This window comes from Periplaneta americana, chromosome 2 (assembly GCF_040183065.1).
Source record: "Periplaneta americana isolate PAMFEO1 chromosome 2, P.americana_PAMFEO1_priV1, whole genome shotgun sequence".
NCBI classification, from domain to species: domain Eukaryota; kingdom Metazoa; phylum Arthropoda; class Insecta; order Blattodea; family Blattidae; genus Periplaneta; species Periplaneta americana.
Window position 1 is genome coordinate 18,571,040 of NC_091118.1, and position 23,022 is coordinate 18,594,061.

General features: G+C 37.5%; 1 protein-coding gene across 1 annotated transcript; it reads right to left on the reverse strand.

The window, feature by feature from the left end:
- Positions 1–3,924: 3,924 nt before the first annotated feature.
- Positions 3,925–22,668, reverse strand: LOC138714792 (heat shock 70 kDa protein 14-like). The gene is made up of 10 exons (XM_069846928.1): positions 22,525–22,668; positions 21,741–21,821; positions 19,654–19,888; positions 16,722–16,917; positions 14,177–14,338; positions 13,781–14,039; positions 11,105–11,320; positions 10,643–10,801; positions 8,347–8,405; positions 3,925–4,078 (listed from the first exon to the last, which is right to left on the reverse strand). Exons 1-10 carry the CDS (start codon positions 22,582–22,584, stop codon positions 4,006–4,008), a joined length of 1,500 nt encoding a protein of 499 aa, XP_069703029.1. The 5' UTR covers positions 22,585–22,668; the 3' UTR covers positions 3,925–4,005.
- Between the last annotated feature and the right edge of the window lie 354 nt (positions 22,669–23,022).

Sequence of the window (23,022 nt, forward strand, 5' to 3'; positions counted from 1 at the left end):
GAATTCAATTTCAATACAAGAGTAACCCATTTGCCTGTCACATAGACTCAGATATTAAATGATCGACTTGTACAGGATTCCCATTATTGTGTATTACAAAGTTCCTCACAATGGGAGACGACGAGAATGTAATGGGGAACATTTTAACAGGAGTTTATGCTGCAATTGTAATAAATTTAAATCTCTAGATTCTGTTCCGTGCAATAGCTGTGTAGCTGTGCATGGTTGCAATGAACTGTTAATGGATTGCATGTAGTATCGTATATTTGAAGACTCGAAAAATATTTGAAATCAAAATGAATGAAACAAACAGGGTATGAACAGGATATCTTCCACATGAAACAAACAGGATATGAGTGTATTAAAAAATATAAAGTTTAAAAATAGTTTATACGAAGACAGCCTTTGCAAGTAATATATAATATCTTCCCAATATTAATCCCAGATACCATTAATATGCCTTCCAGAATTTAATAATAAAAATAAACTAATGGTTAATAATAAAACAGCTTTAATGGCGTAAGATTAAGGTATTTTTTTCCTAGTCTCTCTCTCTCTCTCTCTCTCTCTCTCTCAAGTTGGAGTTAAATATTATATTGTCCCTTATTTGAATTCTAAAAGCTAATCCTAGGCTGAGCTGTTCAGATTCATTACTTGGGGTGAAAACAATTGATCTAACAAGCAAACATTCCCATGGGGGTAGATAAAAAAGTTAAGTTTTTTTTCTTCCACCCTGTTAATGTCGGAGCAATTTGCTTATACAAATTTTGGCCACTCAATCAAAATTACAAGGCCATCCAGAAAGCAGTTTCCCCTGGGGCCATTCACAGAAAGAAAACATAATTTCATGGAAAGATTTAAGTATTGGAACAGATATAGCAATTTTTGCGCTATTTTTCAACATATTCCCCACCAGAATTGAGACATTTGTCATATCATGGAATCAACAGAGGTGCAAACGGCTGTCACACGCAGGTTCCGATCCCAGGCAGCAGACTTCGACACAGGGATACAAAAGATGATCCCACAGTATGATAAATGTCTCATTTCCTTTGGAGTATATGTTGAGAAAATAGCGCAACAATTGCTGCCTCTGTTTCAATAAATCTTTCCATGAAATTGTGTTGTTTCTGTAAACGGCCCCAGAGAAAATTTCTTTCTGGACGGTCTCGTAATTGCGCTCGAGTGACTAAAATTTGTATAAGCACTTATTTTGACATTATTAACATGGTGGAAGAAAAAAATGAACATACGGATAACAAAACCTAAAATTTGGTCACAAGATGAATATCCCCGTTCCCCTCCCCCCCTCTTGACTTTCATTTAATTGGAACAAGTATTCTTTGGTGTGATATTATTGTGAGTTTATAATCAAAGCCTTCATTTTTTTGAAGAGAGTGATATTACTGGAACCAAATTTTTGTTTTAAGCGAAATTATTGCTGTAGATTTTTTTTTAAATTCGAAATGGTATGTATCTGTTATATTTTGCTAACATTAGTTAATCACACAGATCTGTTAATGTGTTAAAAATAAAAATACTTCGAAATTTTTTATACTTGTTTCTTATTTTTTGTTAATATTGTTAAACACTGTTATATTTGTTTTGTGATAATGTTTTAACATTGTATTGCATTTAATTATAATAAAGAGTATTATTATTTTAGACTGGTTAATTCGAATAAATGTTTACTCTCCTTGAAATTACTACTTAAATAAATGTTAAAAAATTTAGGTACAGTCTTAGAAATAATTGGTGGCACACAGATATTTTCAAAGTTCCAGAAAGGAGGCATGATCAGAGGATTGAGCGACCTGGTTCACAAGCAAACCACTAGTTGAAATAATAAGACTCGTTCTATTTCACTGTATGTCTTTCCTAAGGACGACACATTTAATCAAATCAGAGCTGTGAACTGCAGTCGACTTCAACTATTATGCGAGAAAAAATCTGTCTGGAAATACACTTAGTTTAAGCCTAGCTGCCGAAGTGTAGAATAACCGAACTGAATAATTTGTCTATTTTATATGTGAAATTTTGTCGATTCCTTAGTCTCCTGTATTTTCTTCAAAAAATGTTGGCAACCCTAACCAGAGTGAACCTTTTATGTAAGTTTGGTAACTAGTTATAATACCGCTTCACACGATTTGTCAAACTTCAGTGAGTGTCATTTGATTATAACGCAGAATGTAAGCACAAAAAAATTTTTGTGTGCATAGAAGTTAATAAAAATAAAGAGACTATACTGGAGTAAATGAAATTGCAAAATAATGTTGAAACTAAACAAAGAATCATTTTAATTACGAAGAAATTTACATTTTGTTTATTGTAGATGGAATTTAAAACTGGATAATGCAAATACAGATCATACACACTATCTATGTCCCTGGTGTCCAACTTCAAGTAATCTGAGAGCCATAAATGTTTTTGCCACAAGGTGAAGTCTTTTCCTGGATTAAGTTGTAATGAGCAATTGTTTTATTACCTGGTAAAGGAAGAAAAATACAGGAGTAGCTATTCAGTGGAACATTCTATTTTCACTTTGTCTTACGTTTCTTATGTCATCTCACTAATATTGAATCTCCACACTGAAATGAACAAAACAATAGCAGCAGAATTACAACTTTTGAAAACAATGGTACTGAAATGACGTGTACTGGTGAGTCAGCATTAGCCAACAGAATAATTTAAAATGTTACATAATGTCAATTATATATCAGCATAAAGACAATACATTTAGAGTAAGTAATGGTCCTGGACGCACAATTGGTATTCCAATCCTTTAAGCAGTCATATTGTAAGCTGTTCTTTTGCACGCAATTATATTGGACATCAAACTGAACCATTGCAAGTGTACCCACTTCATAGTGCAGAAACACGTAATGCAGAAGTATTACATACGCAAGACAATAGAATGCAGAATTGTATGGAAATTATTGAACAATGTAAAACTTCGTATTCTCTTATGGAGACATACTGTTTGTTATACAACTGAAATTTTGCTTTAAAAACATTTTCATTTTTTTCTTTTACTTTTATATTCACATTACAGAAAGTACGGTTTTAGGCATTGCATCGGCATACCAGGTTTGAAAACCCCTCCCCTTTTAACTCATATATCAATATATTCTGTCTCTAGACTAGCCGGTCTGGGTTCGATTCCCGATGGGATCAGAAATTTTCATGTAAAATTTCTATCTCAGGACTAGGAGAGATGGCGGTGAACAACTTCTAATCACTAAATTGCGCACTAATATGCCTGGGTTAAATCCCAAATCTCTCCACAGTGCATATGAAGAGAAGGTATATGTCACTGTTGATAGTGATTCGTCAGTTGGTGTTATTCAACAGGAGTAGGCTACGTGCCGGCACCAAGTTTCCCCTTCTCCCTTCCTCACCATCATCCTCACCAATTCCCCACTCTACAGTTACACATACACTCACTCTAGTACACGACGACAAATACTACACATAAAACATAACGTGACCTGCCGAAGGGTGTGCAATTTGAAAATTGGACACATGCGCATGCGTGCACATACACACACAAAACTCTCCCCCCGCACATGTGACTCCCCTTTTGACAACAAGTCAGGACGGGGAGAGATCAGGGGAGTGCGCAGGCCAAGGGACTAGACATCCTCTTCCAATTATACCCTGCCTGAAGATTTGTGATATAGTGCGGACCAGGCAATCGAAGCGATGTCATGGAGCACTGTCATGCTGGTACTGAAAAATCTTCACCATATCACCCTCCACATCCCCACAAATTTTCAAAAAGTCATTCAGTCACAACCTGTATATATTTCATTCTTCAGAACATTACAGAGGAGGGTTTTATATGTAATGGTGTCTTATTTGTGAGTAAATAGGTTACGGTATTTTTACATTTGTGGTAGGTAGTTGAAATCATTTCCAACTATCAACAGTATGTACAAAAGTATTTATTGCTCAAACGTGGTACAGTACATACACACAAGTTTATAAAACCTAACACTCACGCCATCATATCTCCAGTTTCCACGGTTTCCTCTTCTGGGCCTTCTGATCTTTGATAACAATGTGCATTTCACCCACGCTGTAACACATCAAACAATTATATGCTGTGAGTAAAATGGAACAGAATCAAATCAGAATGAACAATTATTTATCCAGATCATTGTTATTGAAAAATACCTAAGTCTGGAAAATTTTAGTCTCCACAAATCGAAAAATAGCGTTAGGAATTTAATTTTTAGAGGATATGTATTTGTTTCATGTGGATTTATGTATTTGTACCAGTCAAATTATTAAAAAATAAACTCTACTTTTTTTCTAGTTAATTTATCCTTTAGTTTTTTAATCCACTTTGTTTCTAATAATTATATTTATCTTTGGTAAGTATGTGTTAATTGTGTTTGAATAACTCCCTGAGCTAGAGTTTTTTACTCCTTCAGAGATGAATTCTGTTGTAATTTTGTACAAGTTATTTTACTAACAATAAACGTAAATTTAAACAACAGTTCCAGTGTCCATTGAGCATCGTAAAACTGAGAATTAGATTTTTCTTGAAGACTATAAAGCACGCTGCTGACATCAACTCTTTCAAATGGTTTCAAATGGCTGCGCTTTAAAAACGTGCGTGTGCAGCACCTCTTTCTTCTCTCTCACACACACACACACACACACACACACACAACATAATGCACTCTGCTTATAGACAGCTAGACGTGTCTATCTCGGTTTATACACTGCAGTGATACGACAGTGTTTCCTTCTTGTGAGTGTTGTTTCTTGTGCTGCAGTTTTTAACAATCTCTATCAAGCATGGAAAGAGTTCAGGTAAGGATCAGTATGAAAAATGTGACTTTTGATTGTTAGTTTTTTTTAAGAGCAATTTTTTGTTGGCTTTAATACTGAGCGGAGGCTGAACTTAAATCTAAAATAAATAGACAATTTTCAATTAAATTTGTACCAGAAAGACGCAAATATGACTAGAAAATGTCAACGTACTTGGTACTCTAAATATAGGTGGCTATGTGGTTCTGAGCAGATGAAGAAGTCGTACTGGTATTTCCTTACTTACAACTTACAAATGGCTTTTAAGGAACCCGAAGGTTCATTGCTGCCCTCACATAAGCCCGCCAGCGGTCCCTATCCTGTGCAAGATTAATCCAGTCTCTATCATCATACCCCACCTCCCTCAAATCCATTTTAATATCCTCCCATCTACGTCTCGGCCTCCCTAAAGGTCTTTTTCCCTCCGGTCTCCCAACTAACACTCTATATGCATTTCTGGATTCGCCCATACGTGCTACATGCCCTGCCCATCTCAAACGTCTGGATTTAATGTTCCACAATAAAAAAACTTTGAAGTAAAAAACCTATAAAGTATTCAAGGAGAAAACATATTAAAAATGCAGAACTGTTTCACATGTTGGGAAGAAAGAATAGAACACTGGTGAAAACATCACGCCTAGAAGCTGTTAGACATATTGAAAATGTGACACGGAATAGACAAATATTTGGTTACATTGCAAATCAAGCTTTCAGATATAACTCACTGTAAAGTTGATTTGAATAATTTCGAGGGAAAAATTGTTCCGGGGCCGGGTATCGAACCCGGGACCTTTGGTTAAACATACCAACGCTCTCCCAACTGAGCTGCCTGGGAACTCAATGTTGGTTGCTTGACGGTTGTCAGCCCACTTTGAGGTCTGTGGATACCTGAAAGCTTGATTTGCATAATACACGTCACTGTACATCAACAGAAAACCACAATTTAAGTCACACAGAGTTAGTGTGCACTCAATGTTGGTTGATTGACTGTTGTCAGCCCACTTTGAGGTCTGTGGATATAGAGGGAAAAATTGGATTGGTGTCTGGTAGAGTTCCCGGGTAGCTCAGTTGGGAGAGCGTTGGTATGTTTAACCAAAGGTTCCGGGTTCGATACGAAGCCCCGAAACAATTTTTCCCTCGAAATTATTAATTTGGTTACATTGTTGATGTAGTATGACACTTTGATCGGCAAGAATAAACTAGCATTTAGAGGAAATCATGAAGCCGAAGAATCAATAAATAAATACAGTTAATTGGAAACTCTAGACTTAATGGCAATTGAAGAAACCTTTCATGAAAGACCAACTTGAAAGCAGTTCTGTTTTTAAAGGCACATGTCCAGATATTCAGATGATTTGATCCAGTCTGTCACTAATGCTTTAAGGATAAAGATATTATTGTTCTCAGAATGATTGAGATATTCTGCGCCTACTCATACTTTTTTGTTATGTTATGCCGCTGGTGCCCTTCATATGTTAATGTTTCTAATGGAGGCGAAAATCATATTAAAAAGCACACAAACACTGTTTTGCAGAAAGTGATTATAAATCATATGATAAAATCTTGCTTCATTTCTTAAGTTAGCTTCTGATTTAAAAAAACCTGGCAATCCTGTTGAAATTGAAGACATTATTACAAAAACAACCCTAGTCATTTTGAATTAAATTCAATTAAGGACACATTTGCTACTATTTCAAATGTTTATAGACTCCAAAAATGACCCATCTCAGGTGCAATAGCCACAAGGATAAACACCAGTTGTATGGAAACAGCTGACATGTGTTGTTCTATTTTTTATTTTTCCTGAAAAAATAGCAATTTTGACAAGGGTTGCAAATCAAGCTTTCAGGTATAACTCCCTGTAAAGTTGATTTGAATAATTTCGAGGGAAAAATTGTTCTGGGACCGGGTATCGAACCCGGGACCTTTGGTTTAACGTACCAACGCTCTACCAACTGAGCTACCCGGGAACTCTACCAGACACCGATCCAATTTTTCCCTCTATATCCACAGACCTCAAAGTGGGCTGACAACCGTCAAGCAACCAACGTTGAGCGTACACTAACTCTGTTTGACTTGACAAGGGTTGTTTTTGTAATGTCTTCAATTACTTCTATGCAACATATCTTGAAAGAATACAAATATGCAGAGTCAATTTAATACTCAGCCCTTGTAACTTTCACCTGTGAGGAAAAATAAAATTATCTCCACACTGAGCAGTAAGGAACAGTAAAATAATAATCGGTGGTGCTACAGCCCGTGAAGGGCCTAGACTGACCAGCCAGCTGCTGGCCTCACGCCCACATGCCGAAGCAGAGGTGGATGATCATCCAACCAGAATGGAGGTATCGTATGGTTAGCACAATGAGCCCCCCAGCCGTTATAGCTGACATTCGCAACCGGATTTCGCTACCTATCATAGCTCCCCAAGTGCATCATGATGCTGGGTGGACACCGGTCCAATATACTGGCCAAAATTTCATGAGAAAATTTCTTCCCCCATGAGGACTCGAACCACTGCGCATTCCGTAACGCGAGTCCTAGGCAGGATGCCTCAGACCGCGATGCCACAGCGCGGGACAAACAGTAAAATAGCACTTGAAATAAAACTACTGAAATCACGAGTGATGCATGTGTCGCAAGATTTGTTAAAGAATTTGTGAGATATGTATTAGATAAGATAATAGTAATTTCCAACCGCGTATGTAATGGCTATACTCTTAACATGGAAACAGTATTTCTATAGTCCCGTCGCTTTAATTTCCGGTAGCCAATCGCGTTGCAGGTCAGCTACATTTAAACGTGTGCATCTTGTGATTCGCTGATTCATTTCTTAAGGCTCGATAAATACTTAATATAATCGCCCGCCATTTTAGCTCTTTCGTTGGCGTTTGCAGAAAGCACACGAAGTCGTTATTTGCCGCTCAATTATTTGCTGAATTACATTGCGTTTGATTTATTATCATAGGAGCTATGACATGATAATGTTTAATGGTGTGGCTAATCTAAGTTCGGGTTATTTTACAACGTTGTATCAACATCTAGGTTATTTAGCGTCTGAATGATATGAAGGTGATAATGCCAGTGAAATGAGTCCGGGGTCCAGCACCGAAAGTTACCCAGCATTTGCTCCTATTGGGTTGAGGGAAAACCCCGGAAAAAACCTCAACCAGGTAACTTGCCCCGACCGGGATTCGAACCCGGGCCACCTGGTTTCGCAGCCAGACGCTCTGACCGTTACTCCACAGGTGTGGACTTAACGGTGTGGCAAATAGATCCCTCGTCTGGTAGCTCGACAACGTAAAAACAAAAATGGCGAACGATACTACCTACCTAGACTTTATAGAGCCTTCATTTTCTAAGACGTAAGCAAAGAGGCAGAGTGACGCCAGAAATAACAGCGTCAGGACTATAGCAGTATTGCTTTATCACAGCTGTCATGTAAAAGAGAATGGTGGCAGAGACACGACCATCTTCTACAAGCACTGCTAACAGGTCCTGATTCTTACGCCTGATAACAGAACTTACCTGTTCATGCTCAACTCTATACTGATCTCCGTTGGTGTTTTAATTTCAGACAGATCAACCTGAAACATAAAACAATAAGATACAGAGTGTTCACATAAAACCTTTACAACTTCAGATGTAAATAAATTATTGAGACATAATATCTGGATTCGGTTTTCTGTATGTTAATCAGAAACTGTCGAAGTTTTTATGGGAATTTTGTTATATTGTTGAAATGCGTTTTTTGGTTGCAGGTGTGAATTTTAGTGAAATCTGACAGTGAAGGAGATGTGGATACTTCAGGAGATGGCTAACCGTCCATGCCGCACAGCATTTCCTGTCAATATGCTGGCTAGAAATGATACCGAGGAAGGATTCCTTCAGGCAAAAATGCACACGTTCAATGTCCTCCAGACTTCTGCTTTGCCATTCTCTGCCCTTTTGCTGCAGCACATTCCCACTCTCCATGAATTTTCGGTGCCATTCCCGGATTGTTGTCCGTGATGATGGTTCTCTTCCATATTGGGTCTGGATGTGATGTTGCAGCTATGTATCTGATCGTGTCTCGATAAACACATTGTGCCATCTCCTGAGGTGTCCACATATCCTTCACTGTCAGATTTCAGATTTCACCAAAATTCACACCTGCAACCAAAACTCATTTCAACAATCCAACAAAATTCCCATAAGAACCTTGAAACTGTTCTGCTTAACATGCAGAAAACCACATTCAGATATCACGTCTCAATAATTTGTTATTTATATCTGAAGTTGTAAAGGTCTCATGTGGACACCCTGTATATCATCCTAGTATCAAAATGGTAAAACAAATATAATATTCAACGTCATTATTAACTTAAACATTGTCAATACAGTGAAATTAAAGGTAGCTGTAAGAATAGTATTCTGCATTTTACAAGTATATAACATCAAACCTCGTCACAACATTAAAAATAAATCTTTGTTTCTTTCTTCTTTCTATAACTAGCTCAGTTTGCATTGTTTCAGAAACAACGTATGATATTCATCAATGGAGTGACGTGACATATACTGTATTATGAATAATTTAATATGTCAAAAGAAAGCAATGAGAGTTATTTTAAATTTGAAAAACAATGAACAGTGTAAACTGTTTTTATTCAATTGAACATTTGTAACTTATTTTCATTATTAATTGTTTGTATACATCTGAATTCTGATTAGAGTAATATGTTGCTAATTGGCGATGTATGCAATGGAGGGGGAAAGGAACTGGTTACCCTACCCCATTATCTCTTGGCCTAGTTTCTTCACAAGTGGTGCCTTGTTGGTATCACTTGTGAGATTCAGACCTCTCTTTGGACAGTTGACTAACCAACAACAATTTACATACATAGAAACATTTCTTCATATACTCTCAGATCTGATAGCCTATTCACTTACTCAACATATGACACAAATCAAAATTAAACACTCCAAAGTGTAGACTTGAAGCAAATAACAATTCACGCTTTCCCAAAGGAATTTGGAATTTTGTAACAAATTTTATAATACAATACTTGTATCTGCTAGAGTATTGTCATAATTTGTTGTCAATGTTTCAAATGATTCTTAAGGTTCTTGAGAACATGTAACTGTTATCAAGAAACATTATATTATTGGAATTCTCCCACTGCAAAAGACATTCATTCTTGTATGAACCTACGCTTTCACGAAAGCATATATCTTCCGAAGGAGATTTAGCCTTTGGCTGCTGGTCATTTTTTTTTTTTTTGTCTAAGATGATACCTTTGGTTTGCACCAACCATCACTGAATACATACAAATGTTGCTAGATGATACATCACCATGCTTGGCGGGTTATTGCAAACTCAGTGAAAGACGTAACTGCAAAACTGAGCACCGCTATCCAAGTTACTCTGCCCCTCTATGTTCCAATGGTATGTATATGAACACTGTGTGAATATCTTAAATTTAATTTCACATATATTTATTCTAGTTGGTTATTTAACGACACTGTATCAACTACTAGGTTATTTAGCGTCGATGAGATTGGTGATAACGAGATAATATTTGGCAAAATGAGGCCCAGGATTCGCCATAGATTACCTTGCATTCACATTACAGTTGGGGAAAACCTCGGAAAAAACCCAACCAGGTAATCAGCCCAAGCGGGGATCGAACCCGTGCCCGAACGCAACTTCAGACCGGCAGGCAAGCGCCTTAACCGACTGAGCCACGCCGGTGGCTAATTTCACATATAAAGAAAAGACACAGCAAGATAAATCAAAAGATCAATCAATCACCACTGAGAGCAATTCAACCTTACATAACATTACCTTGCCTAAGAGACGAGGTGCTTCACAGGAAGAATCTCTATCGACTTCATAAAATTCCACTGCAACATCTAACTGCTCTGATGATATGCTGTGAGTCTTAGAACGCCTTACAGGAAGTGGAGTCAACGCTGGAATTATGCACTTCAATTCATCTGACACCTGCAAACAAATGCAGTCAATGTCACACTCAATACTAACTTTCCATTGTATAGATTTTTAAGCGTATTAGGCATCCTTAGGAAATAATAACCAAATACAATAGAATTTCTGATTTCAGTCCTCATTCACTGACGGCATTTTTTATGCCAGTGCAGTTTTCAAATCCCACACAGACAGCAGATCAGTTGTCGCAAGCAGTGTCAAGCCTCATGAGGCATATGAGACACCATAAAGCAAAATGTTGCACCGTGAAGAGCCGCGCTGCATCTGATTCTGTGTGCACCTGACAACAATATGACTCACCTTAAAGCAGATGGGTTTGGAAACAGCTGGAACTTCTACTGACAGATTTTCACAATCTTGATCGAACGGACCTGGCAGATAGCCTCCCTGTTTGGCTGCACCTGTAGCTATTACTTCATCAGGAGAAATTCCATTTAACACTTCTGCATCAGGAAAGAGATCTCCTATTGCTTGTTGCAGCTTCGGAGTCTTCATGGCACCTCCACTCAAGATCAACTAGAAATTAATAATGACCTCAGTGAAACAACACAATGAAAAATATGTGCCGATGATATATGATGAAGTGATGATGATAATAATGTTAAGTAATAGAGTTTGTTTTGGGGTTATCCTATTCGTTGGGGTCATTACAAGTGGCTAAATACGTGATTGATCAAGGATTGCCATAGGAGGGAAGATAGAGGGCTACATAATAATAGAATAAGATATTGTATGGTGTGATTAGAAGACAATATTAATAATCCATGGCGCTACAGCCCGTGAAGAGCCTAGACTGACCAGCTGGCTGCTGGCCTCACGCCCACATGCCGAAGCAGAGGTGGACGATCATCCAACCAGAATGGAGGTATCGTGTGGTTAACATGATGATCCCCCCAGCCATTATAGCTGGCATTCGCAACCGGATTTTGCTACCTATCATATCTACCCAAGTGCATCACGATGCTGGGTGGGCACCGGTCCCATACACTGGCCGAAATTTCATGAGAAAATTTCTTCCCCCCATGAGGACTTAAACCAGCGCGCATTCCGTAACGCGAGTCCTAGGCAGGATGCCTTAGACCACGACGCCACGGTGCGGGACTAGAAGATAATATTACATGAAAAAAATAATGTATGAGAAAATTACTGTTAGAATATTCTCATTATATGTTCTCAGGGTGTCTAAAGAAAGTGTAAAATAAAAATTATCTTTTCATATGTTGTAAATCAGTGATATTCAATTTTTTTGCTAGCATATCCCCAAAATATATTTGTACTGGTACCCCTAAACTGTATTGCAATTATATAAGAATTAAGAAAAGACTAAGGCTGATGTTGTACTAAAAATAAATTATTATTATTATTATTATTAAACAGCTTGTTACGAAATCTTCAAATAAGCCTCGGAATGGGACTGATTCTCTGGCACGACCACAGCAAAGGAATAAGGTTTTGAGATTTGGTACTTGGAATGTTACAAGTCTATATACAGTAGCATGCAAATTAATCCGAACACGACATATTTTTACATTTTCTGTCATTGTTGGCCTCACAGCTGCTCATACCGCTTTAATTGACATCTGTAGTACGTGTAATTCCATTGTTGAAGGTCTGTCATTATTTTTTTTTTATAATACGTGACATTTTGCCTGTCGTTTTGTACTTATAAGCATTTCAGTTATGTTGAAGACTTAATACTGCAATCCTGTGTACATTCTGTCGTCTTCACAAATGGATACAACTCCACGAAAACGGTCTAAAATTATAACATTAGCAGAGCATTCTTCTATGACACAGAGGCAAATTGCTGCAGAATGTCACATCGGTTTGGCGACTGTTAATTCGATCATAAAACGATACAGGGAGACTGGATCCATCACACCCCAGAAAAAAGGAAACTGTGGCTGGAAAAGGAAGACTTCAGTTGCAGATGATCGTTTAATTGTCAGGAAAAGTAAATTAAATCCTGCTGTCGACTTAACCCGCGAGTTAATGGCTACCACTGGGGTGAATATTCACGTCACAACAGTGCGGCGTAGGCTTTTGGGAGCTGGACGAAGGGCTCGTAACCCTATTAAAAAGCAACTGCTAACCCCTGTTATGTGCAAAAAACGCTTAATGTGGGCAAAATTACATCAACACTGGACAGTGAATGACTGGAAGAATGTACTTTTTTCCGATGAGTCTCATTTCGAGGTACACGGTCACTGTGTTTCTTACGTACGGAAAGGATCCGAAAAAGTAACAGCAGCTCATCTCCAACAAGCACCCAAATACCCCCCTAAAGTAATGTTTTGGGGTTGTTTTACACATGAAGGGCCTGGAGCATTAATACCTATCAAGGGAATGATGAATTCTGACAAATATATTCACTTATTGGAAACCAGAATCGTACCTCAGCTGCAAAAATCATTTCCGGATGGCAGAGGTGTGTTCCAACAAGACCTGGCACCATGCCATACGTCTCGAAAAACTACAGAATTCTTCAACAAGAAGAATATTCAGATACTCCCCTGGCCAGGCAACTCACACAACATCAACCCCATTGAGAACTTGTGGTCAATTTGCAAAAGAAGAATGCAAAAAATGGATTGTTCTACAAAGGAGAAGATGATTTCTGCCCTCATTGGTGTATGGTATCGTGATGAAGAAATGAAGAATATTTGTGGGAAATTAGTGGAATTCATGCCAAATCGTCTCAGAGCTGTTAATAGGAACAAGGGAGGCCACATAGATTACTGAGGTATGTCTTATATCCTTTTTTTATTCCGTTTGAGTGTTTTTGCATAAGTAATTACGTTGTTCAGATTAATTTGCACATTACTGCAGAACAGGAGGGGTAACATTAATAGCAAAAGAACTCGCTAGATATAGAATAGACTTTGTGGGAGTACAGGAGGTTAGGTTAGATGGGAACGGCATAACACAAACAGGAGATTAAAACTGAATGCCAGTCACATCCACATCCGCACTAACCTTAGTGATGATTTTGTTGCTCAAATTAGCTTCTTTAATAACATCCAGCACTGGTTGCACATACTCCGGCAGGTATGGCGTGATAAGATTCTCAAATCGCGCACGTGTGATGTTGTGGCTGAAGTCAACACCTTCGCATAACGATTCCACGAAGCAATGTGCAGTGCTCATTGTGGACAGCACGTGCTTGCATGCCTCGGAAGCATTGCGAAGTTTCACCATGGAGCGACGACTTTCTTGTGGATCCAACTTCCAACGACTGGAAGAAGAACAGACATTAAAACAAGTGCTCCATGGTAACTGTGGTGAAAGTAATGGTAGTGGTAGTAGTAGTGATGGTGGTGCTGTTGATGATGATCATGATAAACATAGCAGTAGATAAGATATTGTACTCACTGCTGGAATTCGCCTGCCAAGTAATCAGCTAATATTCTGGTGAATCTATTGCCTCCCAGATTTGATTTATGAATCGTGCCCAAGACGGTGTACATCCCAGCATTGACTAGTACAACTGTCACATCTAACGTCTCTCCACCAAGTCGGTAGACCAGGCAATGACTGAAACAAAAATTTTCAACAATCCATGAACTACATCCTTGTAATGTTTCTTCTAGAAGATGATGAAGTCATGAAAACTTGTTTTAATCACAACAATATGTACAGTAGTGGCAAAAAAAAAACCGGACTGACCTTTGTAGCTGATTTCAGAGCCTTGTTCACTCCAGAGCACGACAGACTGGCAACTAAGACTTTCGTCGTTCAAATCCTGCCTGGGAAGGAAACTTTTTTTTGTTCCTTATTCAAATTTATTCCCAATACTTTTCGATTGCACCAGTATTTTACTAAATTTATTATTCCCAGAACATGAATTTTACCAGCTTATTTTCTAATGGCTTTAGAAATGGGCTACGCCAGCAGTCGAAACTACAACAATTTCAATAGATTACTCGCTATCTTGTGAATGCGGGCGTGGCATGCACAGTGGCTCATTTCGGGGACTATGATTATTCCGTTGGTCCGGTTTTTTTTGCCACTACTGTACAGTGGAATCCCTTGTATCAAGCATCCAAATAAAAGATAATTCCAAAACAATGACATCTTTGAATAGAAAAACAAAAATGAAAAAAATGAGTCAGAATATGAAAAAGAGTCGGTAAACATGTTACATATTGAAGTAGCAACCTGTATTTTTTAACGAGGTGCATCAAGCTATCATCACTAGTTGGCAGTACTATTGATGTTTGCATAAGCAAAACAAAGAAACAGCCATCTAGGTCAATAACTTCGCATTAGAAGGTGAGGCTGGAAGCTGACATTTTTAAAGCAGGCAAGGACCTATGTTTGTTCCACAGAATTCTGTTGTAAACTATACAGATGTGCAGTATACATACCAAGTGTGACATTATCACTCAAGTCATGTGTCACTTTTGGGTACACTAACCACAGACTTCAAACCTAAAGAGATCACTAACTTCACATTGGGAAGTAGGATTGGAAGCCGCCATTTTAGAAGCAAGCAAGAACTTGTGTCAACTCCTCAGATTTCTGTTATATGCTATATAGATGTGCAGTATACATATTGACTGTGACGTTATCACTAGATCTCGGATTTTAGGTTAAATGCCAATTTTTTTTTTTAGTAAGTCACTTAAATCAGTGCGCTCCTTGTATGATGACAGTTGACTTAATATACAATCTGATCCGTTTGGGCATGGATAATATTAATTAATTATTACAAAGCTATTATGATAGTAGGAAAAATTTATTGCTGGTTATATTATGATTAAAAGATGAAAGTTTCCATATATGACAATCAACAATGCATACTCTGAAAGGACAAATGAAAATCATAGATAATTAAAATGGCTACTACAAATCAACAGCGGGCACAATGTGTTCTTTGGTATGTTAAATTTGAGTGTGTTAAAAGAGTTCAAAGGGAATTTCGACGTGAGTATGGTGTGCGTAATGTACCTAAATATGATTCCATAATGTTGTGGTATCGAACATTTGTAGAAACAGGTTCTGTGTTAAAAAAAAAAGCATGCAAGAGGTCGCAGGCGAAACCCAGTGAAAACGAGAAGCAGCTATCTCTTGGCTTGATCCCCAAACTCCCCAGTTCTAACCCCTCCTGACTTCTTCGTGTAGGGTTTTGTTAAAGACATTGTCTATTCACAGAAACCCAGGAACATTGATGATCTGAGAGTAAAAATTACTCAAGCTTTTCAACAAATCACCCCTCTTATGTTACAATGGACATGGGCTGAATTGCATCACTGTTATGAGTACACAATGGGGATTATGTTGAGCTCTGAGGAATCTCCGAGCTTTCAGTGTTGTATGCACAAAGTTCAACAAATAAAGTTCAGTAGTAAATGTTTTACAGTGTTTTTATTTTATCCATACCCAAACAGATCACCCTGTATATGTCAACATATTTGTCGAACATGGAGTAAGGCCACAGAGGAAAAATACCAAAGGAGAAAGATTCGATCCGGTGCTGTGGATTGAACCTCAGCGTAGCTCAGTGGTTAGAGCATTTGGTGCTTAGAACTGATGCCCAGCGACAGACCGACTTTTTCTCCATTAATAAACAATGGTAACTATAACAGATAATTCTGTATGATCAAAAATTAATCTTTATGTAAGTGGTCTATGCTTTTGGGCATTAGCGACATCTACAAGCCTCGCTTGTGGAGTCGGGCAAAATAAAAACAAGATAAGGGCCCCATAACACTACACAAAAAGAAACAAAGTATTAATGATGAGTCAGAGAGTAACTGATAAGAGATTCTTCTGTGACTATTTTGCAGCCCGCATGACAGCTGTAGGCAGTTGAAATAAGCTTTTAAATTGGACACCCGGTACTTTCTCTCTATATTTTGCATAATGAGAAATAAGGTGAAATCTAATTAATGTAGAGTGAAAGTTGCTCACGCACTGTTCTTCTTCTATGTTGCTTCCCACTCCATAAGCTAGAACAGTTGCTGATGGCTCACTGATTACTTGGAGAACTTCAAAGCCTGCCTCTTCAGCTGAACGCATCAGTGTCTGACGACTACTCTGCTGGAAGTGCAAGGGAACAGTCAGCACTGCATGCAACTCGTCTTCTGAACGCAGTGCACTATTGGCAATATCTGGAACATAATATGTGATAACATTAAATGTTGAACAAATTCCTTTACTCCTCTCACAGTACATTTACTAGCATTCTGACGTTTTTTCTCATATCAAAATAGGCTATAAAATATTTTTTGCACGATCGTGTTTTTTGTTATATTTACAGCTATTGTTGTTAGGCTTTGAAAGTTAGAATTCCCACACAGAAACTTGTTGCTAGGGAAACCATTCTTCATAACAAAAAACTATAGTGAAACAGACCCATTACAGTGCACTTATTGTTACACAACATTACAGTGTAGTTTTGCAAAGGCTTTGGAATAATACTGCTCTAAATTTTCAATGCAAAATATATAGTACAGTAGAGCATCGATTATCCGAATACCAATCAACTAAAATATCGCATTCCAGTTGGCAAATTCAAATTTGCGTGCCATGTAGAAGTTCCGCTAGCGCTGTTTGCGAAAAAAACCGAGCCTCAGCTCTGAAGAAAAAAAAAAAAGTCTTCTTTTCCTAAACTGTAGGCCTACTTTAATGGCCATTTTGAACTTATCAAACTAGGCTATACTTAAAGCCAGGTTATGAACCGACTAAACTGGAATCAACGTTCTGTTGCTCTCTTTTTGAGGTCTGTTGCCACATAGTGGGGTGAGATTCAAAGCGTGTTCAGCGTTTGTCACCGATATGTTTAAAATAACTACTGTATATAGTTCTCGATAACACTATCCACAATATTAGTAATTAAAATTACGGTTTTTTAGAAAGCACGAGCTAATGACGCTGGTACGAAATGCAACTCGTAATGCACGTGGTACTGCAAATCAACTGGCTACACTGTCTCCGCGATTCCGTTGCCAGATTTTCGTTAGCAGACATTTTCACGTGAGGTCCAATGAAAAGCTTCGTTCTCGTTCTCCCCTCCATCCCCCACACTCAACTTGTCATCACTGCACAGGCTACCCCTCTAACCCGCACTTCCCTCTCGCCCATCCAACTACTTTCTGTTTCGTCGGTTCATAACCTGGCTTTTAGTATAGTCAGTTCTCTGTGTTATTTGTAAGACGTGTGATACAAAATATATATGTACAGTTTTGTGTTTAATATCAGTGCTTCTTTGTTTCATACTGCTCCTATGACACCGGTACAATATTTTGTTGTCGTAAATGATCGGTTATCCAAAAAATCAGTTATCCGAACATCCCCCATCCCCAATCATTTCGGATAATATAATCGATGCTCTACTGTACTTGCATTTTAAAAACATGATCGTGCAAAAAAATGTTGTACAATACACGATTGTGAAGTGCATTACAAAATATCGGAAACTGAAAAACTCGCTTTGTAAAAAGCGCTTCCCACTTTGGATCATAATATACTATTAAAATACATTTTTATTATGTACTTGAATCATTCATTACTAATCTAAAATAACTAAAATTAACAAAACACTTATGAAAGCACATTAAAAAAAAAAAGATTATCACCACCAGCACTGCTTAAATGAATAATAAACAAGAACAAATGAAATAAACATGAATACAACATGTCAAACAAAGCATTTGTTAGCAGACACATATACAAACACTGTACATTGATATCTAAGAAAAATTAATATACTGCTTTACTTATGCAGATGGTAGACTATTTTGTTTTGCATATTACAGAGTAAAGATTTATAATACAAATTTTGATAAACTCTGTGGTCACATCAGCAGACTGCAAACCTCCTTATTGGAGAACCAAAACCTGACTGAACTAAACAACTCCTGTCTTCGAAAAGGGAAATTTTTTTAAGATGGGTAACCGAACTTCTGGCCAGACACTGACATCTGAATAAGCACTACATTGGGTCTTAGTGATGACCCAACTTATAGGAAATAGGGATGAAGGTTCGGTCAACACCTCACATGTTGCTGGACTGTCCAGATCTAAGACAAATCAGGCATAGTTACCTCAGGAAACACATGCGTTTCTCGTGGAATTCCAGCTTTGCAAAGCTGGTAACACACTGCAGTCTTCTGGGTTAATTTCGAGTTTATGGGGTGCACAATGGGCCATTTGTGAAGAAGAAGAAGAAGAAGAAGAAGAAGAAGAAGAAGAAGAAGAAGAAGAAGAAGAAGAAGAAGAAGAAGAAGAAGAAGAAGAAGAAGAAGAAGAAGAAGAAGAAGAAGAAGAAGAAGAAGAAGAAGAAGAAGAAGAAGAAGAAGAAGAAGAAGAAGAAGAAGAAGTGGTCACATCAGTTTTATTACAGATCTTATCTGACAGAAATGCACGACAATATTGATATACTGTCAGGTTAGGCTAAGGAAGGATATTTAATTTGTATTTATATATAGGGTGAAAGTGAAATAGTCCTGCAGATTGAAAGGGACGGAAGGGTACACTTAAATAAATACAAAACTTATATTAATGAAATGGTGATAATGCCAGTGAAATGAGTCCAGGGTCAGTGCCAAAAGTTACACAGCATTTGCCCTTAATGGGTTGAGAAAAAAACCCGTAAAAAACCTCAGCCAGGATTTGAATCCATGCCCACTGGTTTCACAGTCAAGCATACTAACCGTTACTCCACAATGGTGGACTCATTCCAGATTTAACAGCTGCTTCATGCACTAACCAACAGTAAGCTATGAAATAAAAAGTCATTACATGCATGGATATGGAAGAAATCATGTGACAAAAGCTCTTCACTTCATAAAATCAGTACGAAATTAGCCTAGTATTGATTAAATATGCCAAACATTGCAACTTACCAAACATTTTCGTGAAAATGTGTGTTGCAACATCTTCAGGAGTGAAGTAGCATAGCTTCTCTCCACGCTTTACTTCATATTTGATGCCACCTTCATTCTTCACCTTGCAAGCACTTGACTTCATCACCTCTTCCAGTTCTGCATCGTCTATATGTTCATTCAACAGCTTCTTGTTGTGTATCACTGTTACAGAGCCATTCCTTGCAATTCCTGATTTAGCTGCCAAACCGACTATCTACAACGCAACAACATGGGAATTACGAACACATCAAGTGAAGGAACACAGTAACTTTGAAAACTTCACACCAACCACAAATTGTACACAGTACTAGATACTTAACATTGTTTTAGCCTCTAACATGAGTTATTAAGAATTACTAATCCTTCTTTGAGATTCATGATAAAAATAGCAGTGGTAGTAGTAGAAGTAGTAGTGGTGGTGATAGTGAAGATGGTTCTGGCAGTGATGGCTGCACTCAAAATGTGTGTAAAAAAAGCATCTATTATTATTATTATTATTATTATTATTATTAGGCCGGGTAGCTCAGTTGGTAGAGCAGCTGGCTACGGACTGGAAGGTCCGGGGTTCGATCCCAGGTGGTGACAGGATTTTTTCTCGTTGCCAAACTTTCAGAACGGCCCCAAGGTTCACTCAGCCTTCTATAAAATTGAGTACCGGGTCTTTCCCGGGGGTAAAAGGCGGTCAGAGCGTGGTGCCGACCACACCACCTCATTCTAGTGCCGAGGTCATGGAAAGCATGGGGCTCTACCTCCATGCCTCCCAAGTGCCTTCATGGCATGTTACGGGGATACCTTTACCTTTTTTTACCTTTTTTACCTTTTTACTATTATTATTGTTACTAGTAGTGATGGTGATGGTGGTGGTGGTAAAGATTAAAGTAAGTAATTAGTCTAGTGTGATAACGGTGGTGGAAGTGGTGGTTTTTTTTAGGAGGAGGTGGATGATGATGATGATGATGATGATGATGATGATGATATGTTAATGTGGTGATAATAACAGCGAAGTAGTGCTGCTGGTTATGATAGTGAAAATAGTGAAGGTAATTATTATGGTGGTGGTAGTAGTAATTATAATGATTATAATTATGACGAGGAGGAGGTTGAAGAAAAAAGATGTTGATGATCATGGCGGTGCTATTAAAGATGACAAATTGTGGTGGTCGTAATTAAGGTGAAGATGATGATGATGATGATGATGATGATGTGGAGCAGGAGGAATACGACAACAAATGATGCTGGGTCAGTGTCCACAAATGTCGTCTCAGACCCATAGTGTATATTTTGGACATAGTTTTTATGGGCAAGTCTACTTCTCTTGACATATGAAACATACAGTATATATTGTACATATTATTTTTAATACTCTACAAACGTAAGTTATATCCATTATACTAGATTAAAAAATAATTTATGTGATTGCATTTTATTACAAAATAATTTAAAACAAAAATATAATTTTCCACATTAACTCTACAAAGCACAACATTTTCTATTTGCTTCTTTTTCTTGGGCTTCCACTTTGCCGAGAGGTCCAGGATGAATTCCTAGTATTGCGTCCTCATTGTTACAATATATTTTTTCTCCTTTTACAAGGAAGGGTCAAAGGCTTGCACTTCTGCTGAGGATTTTTGTGCTCACCACTCCTGTTGTATGAATGTAATTTATCGCCGAACATCACTCTCTTGTACGAACACAGCAGTGCACCATTAGCTTAACCCAGGCTATGGTAATGATAACAATAACATTTCAATAAATTATGGCGAAATGAGTCCGAGATCCAACGCCGAAAGTTACCAGCAATTATGCTTCAATTGGTTGAGGAAAAACCATGGAAAAAAACCCCAATTACGTAAATTATCCTAATCAGGATTTGAACCTGGGTCCACTCGTTTCACAGCCAGGCATGCTGTTACTCCACAGAAGTGAATGAGTTACAGTATGTACAATATTTAACAATTAAGTATATCGTCCGTTAGCCTGTGATTCCGCCTGGATCTCTCGCGGCAGTGGTACAGCTACTAGTAAAATTAATAAAAATATTTTGTAATCACTAACAAACTTCTTACCGTTTCTGTTTCATTAAATGCCACCACTGCTGGAGTCACCCGATTTCCAGAATCATTTGCGATCACTTCAATTTTTCCATCCTAAAGAAAGACAACGTGAAACATGAAATGTTAATAGCCAATACATTTTTAGTTACAGGTACCAAATGTATTTAGGCCTACAAATTTAAATATGAATTTTAAAAAATTAGTTACCGGCAATCAAATTAAAGATTTCTTTGAATCATTAATCCGTAAATTTTACTTTCTCTTCACTGAACTATAAAACTAGAGGACATTTTTGTGGTATTTTTTTCTCTCCCTTCAAGTAGACCTATGTGTTCAAATATGAAATATAAAAATCTGCAAATAATACTATCGATACACAAGGCAATTTTACAATTACGAACACATTAGTTTGTATAATGTATAATTATAAGTACCATACCAAGCTCATTAATCACATCCATAACTATGAAATGACAATACAGCTGTTACATTTCTCCCTTACACATATGCCGCAACACATTACTTCCGAGTTATTGAAAGAATACTGCCACTAAGCAGTAATAGAACGTTTATACAAATTAAGACATAAAATACAGACCTGTCGCCGCAGAGAACCATCAAATAATACATCATAATTGAACAGACAATATTGCTTTGTGTAAATGTAACAAACATAACCTATCAACCTATACGTACATTATTACTATTTGCGTTAAAATTATTTACTGTCTTCCATAAGAATACTTTTGCGAAATTTAATAACACCATTAACCGAACAATAAAAATAGTAAATTACCTTATATAAAGCCAAACATGCCGATGTATTTCCCACATGAATACCAAAAGCAGCCGCCATTTTCAGAAGTACCAGATGATGCCGGTAAAGTAGCCAACCTGAAAAACAAAGCCGGCTAAATCAAACATACTGGACTGAAAATAGCTAAAATATTTTTTGAGTTTTCGCTTTGCCCCTAATTTGGATTTGGTGGGTATTCAGTGAGAGGGACGTGTATCAACCTTCCTCTCTTCTTTGTAACTGTCCAGGCGTGAAAATTGTTACGGGGCTAGGTTAGTGAAAAAAAATATATATAGGTCTATAATATACTGTATTTCCTGTGAGTAACGGTACGATTTTCTCGAATTTTGTCTATTGTCTTCTTTTTTGTTAATATATTTATTACTTTGTGTTTTATTAATGCACTCTGATCTGTTATAATAAATAATTTTATATTATTATTATTATTATTATTATTATTATTATTATTATTATTATTATTATCACCAGCAGCAGTAG

What these genes read in the sequence shown, in the direction of transcription:
- LOC138714792 (XM_069846928.1), bottom strand. Translation starts at nt 22,584, where the DNA reads ATGGCGGCTGCTTTTGGTATTCATGTGGGAAATACATCGGCATGTTTG. An exon ending in CATGTTTGGCTTTATATAAG is followed by an intron (nt 21,822 to 22,524) that starts GTAATTTACTAT and finishes GTCTTTCTTTAG; the next exon opens with GATGGAAAAATTGAAGTGAT. An exon ending in ATAGAGTTGAGCATGAACAG is followed by an intron (nt 4,079 to 8,346) that starts GTAAGTTCTGTT and finishes GATGTGTTACAG; the next exon opens with CGTGGGTGAAATGCACATTG.